Consider the following 9,595-nt stretch of genomic DNA (forward strand, 5'->3'; position numbering starts at 1 on the left):
TGGTAGGAACTGGCGGAAGATGAACAGTTGCAAACGACATTAACAAAGTGATGCCGGAAGGTTAATCGAACTGGTAATGGTCGTTGTTGGTGCAACAGAAGACTGTGTGATTTGCTCCATGTATAGAAAAGATGGTCTTTGGAGGATTAAAAAAAAATTATTCGGAAAAAAAAAATTAGAGTTGCCGTAAGGCGAGCAGCTCCGATACCATAAAAGATTTAGAAGATGGTTGAATTCCTTGTGTATTATTCACATAATGGTTCAGTATTTATACAAGAAAGCAAGAGAAATATCCTACCAAAGATAGAAGATCCTAATTGTAGTGAAATCCTAATCATGTTAATTACAACCATATTACAAGGGATTATAAATCATATCAGATTATAATCAAATCGTGTCAATTCAATCACTTGAGAATAGGATGATTTCCTTATAAACAGATAGTACTAAAGAAACATGATAAAATTTATACATCACCAAACAACCAATTTCATTTGTGATACTGAAGCATTTATCTCAAAGAAATTAAAAATGATTAAAGCATGATGAAGACCATTCCAAATCTGCCGGTTCAAATCTAATAGCACAAAACCAATACTTACTTCTCCACACAATTTTAATCATTAAAATAAAGATCCAGGAACACCAATTCTCTAAACTCCATTGGCATATGATGAACAAATACTTATTGATGTTGTGTACTGTTTAAACAAACATATTAAATTTGAAAAAGAAAAAAAGGCATCCTGGTCCATTTGATGCTATTAATAAACTTAAAATATTTTTATTAACTCAACAGCTAACATGAACAGAAGAGATTCTATAAATTTAAACACATGAAGATAATACACATGCATGAACTCAGAGATCGGGATAACAAATACTTCGATATAGATATCTTTAACCAAAAGGGAATATCGATCAAATGGGTCTGCTATGAGAATAACAGTAGCTAAACATGCAAGAGGAAAGAAAGAACAACTACTGTGATAACAGAGATTGAAATAGAAACTGAGATTAAACAAAAGACTGAACCTTTATTCCTTTTCAGTGGAGCTCGACCGAAAAAATCAAAGAACTCGAACAGGAAATCTGACCTCAACCCAACTCCATGAAGACGGGTAGTAAAAATGCTTAGCTAAGGTGGACAATGAGTTGCAATCTCCATTTTTGCTAACTGCTTCTCCTGCTCTTAAGTTGCTACCATTCTAAAGTTTCTCTTTCTTTAGTGAAGAAGATGATAGCTAGGTCTAGACAGTGGCGGAGCCAGGATTTCCACCGAGGGGGTTCAAAATATAAAAAAGTAAACAAACGAAGAAGCCTAAGGGGGTTCAACATCTACTATATATCATAAAAAATAATTTTAACCTTGTAAAAACAGTGTTTTTTTCTGCCGAGGGGGTTCGGATGAACTGTAGAAATTGAGAGAATTTGTGAAAAGTTTTGTGTGTATTTTATTCCCATACGCACTGTATATATACAAACTTTGAGCAGAAATGAGAAATAACAAAGTACATACGTGTCTAGCTATGATTTGTACAGGTAAGAATAAAAAAACAATTCACTATGATTAGCTGTACATGGAATCCTATGTAATTGTATGGTTGTGATTAAATCCAACAGATGTTGATCTGTTGGTTATTAGCATGCCACCTGTTTCTCTAGAATGAGAGGAAGATATACATCTTCTTGTCTCAATGTCGGCATTTTCTGTAGGATTCGACACCCTTTTCTTTTGTAATATTTGCTCCTCTTCTTCATCTATCAACTTATCATCATGAACACTTGTAAATCCAACACCCCCCCTCAAGTTGGAGGGGAGAGAAGAGAGACCCAACTTGGAGAGACTATGAAAATGAGAAGGACCCGACAATGGTTTTGTAAAAATGTCGGCGAGCTGGGACGATGAAGGAACAAAATTCAGAGAGATTAATCCGGCCATGAACTGTTGACGGACAAAGTGGCAGTCGAGCTCAACGTGCTTCGTCCGTTCGTGAAACACCGGATTGCGAGCGATGTGCAAAGCGGCTTGACTATCGGAATGAATGGGTATCGGAAGTGTTGGAGCTGCAGATAAATCAGTCAACAAACGATGGAGCCAAGTCAATTCGGCGACAAGCCTTCGCATTGAACGGTATTCCGCTTCGGCGGATGAGAGTGAGACTGAGATCTGCTTTTTCGACTTCCACGAGATCGGGGAACCACCAAGGCTGATAAAAAATCCACTAATTGATCTACGTGAATCAACACACGAAGCCCAATCCGCATCGCAAAATGCCAAAAGAGAAAGAGAGGGATATGATGAGAAAAACAATCCTTGGACTGGAGATGTACGCAAGTATCTTACAACACGAAGAGCAGCAGTGAAGTGTGGAACTCTGGGTTGTTGCATAAATTGTGAGAGGTGCTGAACAGCGAAAGAGAGATCTGGGCGAGTGTGAGTCAAGTAGTTGAGTTTCCCGATCAGTCTGCGATAAGTAAACGGGTCAGCAATCAATTCCCCTGTGTCTGCAGATAATTTAGAAGAAGGATCCAAAGGAGATGGTGCCAATGGGAGATGATCGCAATTAAACTCAGATAGCAGATCAGTTGTGAACTTTCTTTGACAAAGGATGAGGCCCTGAGGTTCGCGAAGCACTTCCAAACCAAGAAAATAATGTAAGTTACCCAAGTCCTTTATTTTGAATTCGTTGTGTAAGAACTCCTTTAGAATAGCAAGCTCAGAGGAATTATTTCCTGTTAAAATGATGTCGTCGACATAAACTGCGACTATAGAAATAGAACCCTTATGTTGTTTGAAAAATAAGCTGTAATCATTCAAAGAAGAAGAAAAACCCTTGAAATTCAAAGCAGCAGTGAGACGAGCATACCACTCTCTGGATGCTTGTCGTAATCCATAAAGAGATTTGTTGAGTTTGAGGACATGGTTGGGGCTAGGGGATGACATACCAGGAGGGAATTTCATGAAGACTTCCTCGTGTAAATTGCCATGTAAAAAGGCGTTATTCACATCCAATTGTGTCAATGCCCAACCTTTCTTAATAGCAACAACTAACAAACACCTAATAGTAGTCATCTTGACTACAGGGGAATAAGTCTCATTGAAATCAACCCCTTCTTTTTGAGTATCTCCTCTGACCACTAATCTTGCTTTTAACCTCTCAACGCTTCCATCAGAATGATGTTTGACCTTATAGACCCATTTACAAGGCAAGGCCCTTTTTCCAATAGGCAACTCAACTACAGTCCATGTTTGATTAGCTTCCAATGCATCAAATTCGGTTGTCATGGCTTTGTTGCCAACCGGGTGTTGAGCGACTTGAGAAAACTAATAGGTTCACTGATTTGTGAAATAGAATTCAATACCTGTTGATTGCAAATAGAAAGAGCAGAAACAGGAAAAACTTGGGGTGTGACAGCAGTAGAGAAACATGAAGAGAGGTCAGTGAGGACAACTGAATTGCATAAGTAATCAGACAAGTAACTTGGAGGTTTGATTGTTCTGGTTGAGGATCTAGTGGGGATAAGAGGAGGGGCAATGGGGGGTTCAGGATGAAGAATGGGAGACTGAGGAGGGAGAGGGGGTTGAGGGGGAGTTGCAGGATGATTAGAATCAGGAATTTGGGCAACAATAAGAGGATTAGAATCCAGTTGAAAAACATCAGAGGTGATAGGATCAAAACAAGCAGGGCTAGGAGGGTAAGAGGAATAAATAGGATTAGAAACAGATCGAGATGAGAAGGGAAACACAGACTCATGAAAATGGACATCTCTAGAGATAAAAATCTTTCTAGTGGAGAGTTCCAGAAGTTTGTATCCCTTCTGACCCTGGGGGTACCCAATGAAAATGCAAGTTCTAGCTCTAGGGGAAAATTTGGATCTATTACGATGGAGAAGTAGAAGCAAAACATAAACATCCAAATGACCTTAGGAAGTTGTATGTAGGAGGTTTACCAAAAATCAGTTCATAGGGAGTTTTGCCTTTAAGAACAGAGGAGGGAAATCTGTTTATTAAGAACGTAGCAGTGAGCAAACATTCCCCCCAATAACAAATAGGTAATTTAGATTGATACAAAAGTGCCCTAGAGGTTTCCAAAAGGTGTCTATGTTTTCTCTCAACAATACCATTTTGTTGAGGGGTCCCAATGCAAGAAGTTTGATGAAAAATGCCTTGTGATTTAAAAAATTCAGAGGTGACAGTACCACTACCTAATTCTAGAGCATTATCAGATCGTATGACCTTCACTTTGTGATTAAATTGTCTTTCCACCATGGACAAAAAATGTTTAAGCATGGAGAAGGCATTACTCTTTGTACTAAGTAAATAAGTCCAAGTACACCTACTAAAGTCATCAACAATTGTAAGGAAATATTTGTAACCATTATGAGTTGGTGATTTATAAGGACCCCATGTGTCAATGTGGATTAATTCAAAAATACACTTAGTCTTGATTGAACTAGTAGGAAATGGTAGTTTAGATTGCCTAGCCAAAGGACAAACATCACAAGGACAATCAAAGTAGAAGATGATGAAATGAAACTCATGCTTTTCATTGCAGAAATGGGTAAATGTCCCAATCTAATGTGCCACATCATTACATTGGAGTTGGAATTTAAAGAAACAGAGCTACTGAAATTATTACATGCAGGAATTGAAAAACTGGAAAGTAATCCTAAGCTATTCTTAGAAGAACTTGGAAGCTGAGAAACAGGTTGGAGAACATAGATGCCATTTCTAGCTTGACCAAGAACACGAGGGATCTTCACTAAAAGGTCCTGCATAACACAGTGAGTAGAAGAAAAACTTAGGATACATAAGAACTGTCTGCAAAATTTATTTACAGAAATTAGATTGATTTTGAAAGATGGAACAAACAAAACATTATGAAGAATCAATTTAGGAGATAATGTAACTGAACCTCCATGAGTTACCTTGACCCTAAAAGAATTAGGAAGATTGATAAAAAGGGGAGAAGGCAAAGGTTTAAGGCTAGAGAAAAATTTGGCATCATATGACATGTGCTCAGATGCACCAGAGTCAATGATCCAAGAATCAGTGTTCATATATGTAAAATAAGCAACAGGGTTATTGAAAATATTACCAGCACAGTGAACCATATTAGCATTCACATCTGAACTTGAAACCCTCAGGCTACTCAGCTGAAGAAGCTGGAACAACTTAGAAATCTGATCTGGTGTGAAGGGGTTTCCAGTACACTCAACCATACTAGCATTTACCCCTGGATTGCCAACTTTAGTATGTTTAAGAATTTGAAGCAGCTGACTGATTTGCTCTTGAGTAAAAGGGTTTTCTTCTCCCTCAAGAAACACAGTGTGTTGTGCATTAGGGGTTCCTAGCACAGCATTGCTTTTAATTCCTACTTGGAATTTCTGATTCTTTGTGAATTTAAAATCGGCGTAGAAACCCAATTGTTCTGTAGCACTTATCAATAGAATGACCTGGTTTCTTGCAATGTGAGCAAATTAAGTTGTTCCTCTTTCCTTTATACTCATAGTTCTGAGGCTTATTAGTTGAAGAGTGTTCTTTGAACTGCCAAGTAAGAGGATGAATCTCCAGGAAACTTAGAGTTGACATAGAATTCCCTTTGCTTCTCATCTTGAATCAAGAGAGAGTAAGCAAGATTGACATTGGGGAGAGGAGAGATCATGAGTATGTTGCTCCTTACAGGTCCATAGGTGTCATTTAGTCCCATTAAGAACTGAATAAGCCTTTCATCCTGGTGAGACTTCAACATTTTAGTTTTTCCTCCACATTTACAGTCACAAGCACAGGTCACAGAGGTATATAATGCATCAAGTTCATCCCATAATAGCTTTATCTTTGTAAAATAACCTGCTATATCACTGTTACCTTGCACTAAGTCACTGATTTCCTTCTGCAGGTGGTAGAGTTTGGCCCCATTGGATTGGCCAAACCTATCTTCAAGATCTGTCCAAAGGCTCTCAGCAGTTTTTGAGTAAAGCACACCGTGCTATCTCGGGAGAGGAATTAAGCAACCAAGAAGTGACCATATCATTGCATCGAGTCCAAAGTGAAAAGAGGGAGAATCAACAGATGGTGATTTGCAGCTCCCATTTATGAAACCAAGTTTATTCTTAGCTGAGAGTGCAATAAGAAGGGCTCTCCTCCAGCCTGCAAAGCCACGACCATCAAAGGTGGTATTGACTAGTGTCATACCAGGTGAATCTGATGGATGGAGAAAGAAAGGACTACTGGAATCAAGAGGAGTAGATCCAGTAGCTGCAGGAGTGGATTCAGTGGCATTTCCAACAAGAACACCTGCCATTTTGGATCAAAGGGAGTGAAGAAGAAAGAAAGTGAGAAATGAAGAATGAAGTAGGAATAGGATCGAATATTCCTAATCTGATACCATGTAGAAATTGAGAGAATTTGTGAAAAGTTTTGTGTGTATTTTATTCCCATACGCACTGTATATATACAAACTTTGAGCAGAAATGAGAAATAACAAAGTACATACGTGTCTAGCTATGATTTGTACAGGTAAGAATAAAAAAACAATTCACTATGATTAGTTGTACATGGAATCCTATGTAATTGTATGGTTGTGATTAAATCCAACAGATGTTGATCTGTTGGTTATTAGGATGCCACCTGTTTCTCTAGAATGAGAGGAAGATATACATCTTCTTGTCTCAATGTCGGCATTTTCTGTAGGATTCAACACCCTTTTCTTTTGTAATATTTGCTCCTCTTCTTCATCTATCAACTTATCATCATGAACACTTGTAAATCCAACATGAACACCCTCGGCCTAATGTGGCTCTGCCACTGGGTCTAGATGTCAACGTTTTAGTGTTGCCACTGGTTTACATGGCTGTTTTCGATGGTTTTACATGAGGAAAAAAAGGGTTTGGTGAGTTTCTTTTCTTTTTTCGGAAAAATTGCGGCCGAGCTGTGTAGGATTTTTAACGTGAAGAAACTGATTATGATTCTTAGGTCATTGCGGCTGTGATGTATATGTGCATCTAGGTTTTAGTATAACTTACCATTTATAGAAAATACATTTGTGGTCAAATTTCCAAAATTCCCAATGCAAGAATGGATATTCTTTCCCTCAAAATGGAATATACCATGGATATAGACAGAGATTAATTTTTGACATGTGTTAACTGTTATAGCCTATTTTAACCGGGGTCAAAATAGTTTATAACATCCCGATAATTCCGGGGTTAATTAAAGTTAAGGAGTCGCCACCTAATTATTTACGGTGAATTAGGACACCTAAAGTTCATTTAAAGTTATTATCTAAAGTTGGTTTTATTAAAGTCTACGAAACCAAAAAGATCTGAGTAAGGGTTCAATTAACCTAGAGGGAAGGTATTAGGCATCCTCTAAGTTCCATTAATAATGGTTAATCCGACCAGACTTATGATTAGTTAGGCTAAGTGTAAATATAGTGTTGTAGAAAGAAAATGACTTTGTAAATGTTGTTAAAGTTATAAACATAATAAGGTTATTCAAAATAAGACTTGTAGAAAATATAATAATTTGTATAAAAGAAGAACTTTAACGGCTATTTTAAAATATGACTTATAAGGTTGTTAAAGTTTTGAATAAAGAATATAATGATCTTTGTTTAAATAATACTTATAAATATTGCTAAGGTTTTAAATAATAATGTCATTCAAACTAAAATCTGCAAAATATAATGATTTGCATCTAAATAGAAACCTTTAAATAGAAGGCTTAACAAATTTAGATTTGGGATAAAATTATATTTATGTGAATATAGTGATGTAAAAATTTAGACTTATTCCCAAATAGGATATAAGACGAGGCGAGTTTTCTTTCTTTTTATTAACTATATTTGGTTAAATCTGCATAATCGGATCAATCTAAAATATTTATGAGATGTACTTGGATTAATATTTGTATGTTACTGACGTTTTGAAGTTCCTAAGATGCTGAGAAGGGAAGATGATTCCTTTAACCCAAAAATATATAGGCATCTTTTGTTTGAAAATCAATTACTCAAATAAATGTTATAGATATTATAGATAGTTTAGAATATAAATAGAAATAACTATAATTAGTGGGGTTAACTACCCATTATACTAACGCTAAGCCACTAGTTCTATTAAGGTTCGTTCTAGCTAAGAAAACCTAAAACAGAGTAAAATGTTAGTTGCATAATACAAGTTAAACACACAAAGTAAAGTAAAGGAAGGGAGGGGAATAGAATTAATGGGTTCAGCCCATTTATAAATTTCTTGCATACGGTTGCTTCTGTTGGGCTTCGGCCCGGCGGCCTTAATATATTCTTTCTGTTCGTTCATCGCCCATTGGGCTTCAGCCCAGATTTTTTGCTCTCTTGTGTGGCTGCGACCAGAGTTTACATGGAGGAGGTCACGTTGGGCTTTTTGGCCCAACGCCAAAATGCGGAGGAGACAAGTCCGAGGGACTCGTATACGATAGTCATGCATAAAAATGAAAGAAAAAGGAATTAGTATACGATCAAGATAGTTACTAATGCAAAGTTCATGACTCAAAGAAAGAAATTTCAAATACCATCACGTAACAATAAGAGAATTAAATTTTATTGTGCTGTCCACACACGTGCGCATATATCATGAATAAGCTACTTAGTACATGCAAGGAGTCATCTAATGGTAAAATACAGGCCCAAATATTTGTATTAAAAGAAAAGGGACGAACAGTTAGCCTAACTGGGAGAAACAACGAGTAAAGAGCAGGTCCATATTGAAGAAATTGCATGACAATACTGGCAGGCCCAATTACGGCCACACCCCAACAGTAACAAAGAGAAATGGCCCATATTAATACCCTTTAAGAATCAGAACATACCAGCCCAGATCCTCATTCGAACAATACACATTTTGACTCGTCTTTCTAGATATATATAATATACAATCTAATATATGCACTGAAGCCTATATAAAGTGAATGTATTCTGCATGCCTGGTATATCTTTTCTTAGTTTCAAACACCACAAAAAGGAAAGAATAAAGAAGGCAAGGAAGGCAACTAAAAAAATAGACCAGTCTTAAGCTTTACTAAGAGACTAGATTATAGAAAAATGAGGCATTCACAGGGAATTCCGATTAGGCAGGGATGAAGGAAAGCAAAATAAATAAGGCTTGAGGCTACCGAACAAACAGTTCATGTTTAACAAAACTATCATTACAACTTTGATTTTTAAGACTTAGTATCAGATTGCTAATCAATACTAGAAGCAAAAGAAACAGTTACAGAAAGAACCTACCTAATCATGATTTGAGTTTAAGGAAAGACAACCACAAAACATCAACAAAACAGAATAAACCACATAAGGACAGAATCTAAAAATGAACAGAAGGGGAAGAATTACTCGACACCAAATACAACAGCAACCTAAGTACAACACCAACCAAAACTATGACCTATAAGCAGAACTAAGTACTAAAAGCCATAGCAGGGAAACGAAAATGCTACAAACTATATCAACACAAGAGCTTAGAAAAGAAAAGGAGGGAGAATAGGTGAACGTCACAGGACAAGATAAACAGCCACTGATCAAAAGGAGGGGTCAACCACTGTACATTATCATAAATT

The 9,595-nt window shown here is 36.9% G+C and overlaps 1 protein-coding gene across 1 annotated transcript; it reads right to left on the reverse strand.

The window, feature by feature from the left end:
* Positions 1-3,285: 3,285 nt before the first annotated feature.
* Positions 3,286-6,308, reverse strand: LOC132067476 (uncharacterized). Its single transcript, XM_059460735.1, has 5 exons — positions 6,020-6,308; positions 5,553-5,950; positions 4,933-5,460; positions 4,502-4,776; positions 3,286-3,880 (listed from the first exon to the last, which is right to left on the reverse strand). Exons 1-5 carry the CDS (start codon positions 6,306-6,308, stop codon positions 3,286-3,288), a joined length of 2,085 nt encoding a protein of 694 aa, XP_059316718.1.
* Positions 6,309-9,595: the final 3,287 nt, after the last annotated feature.

Source organism: Lycium ferocissimum, chromosome 1 (genome assembly GCF_029784015.1).
Source record: "Lycium ferocissimum isolate CSIRO_LF1 chromosome 1, AGI_CSIRO_Lferr_CH_V1, whole genome shotgun sequence".
Classification (NCBI taxonomy): Eukaryota; Viridiplantae; Streptophyta; class Magnoliopsida; order Solanales; family Solanaceae; genus Lycium; species Lycium ferocissimum.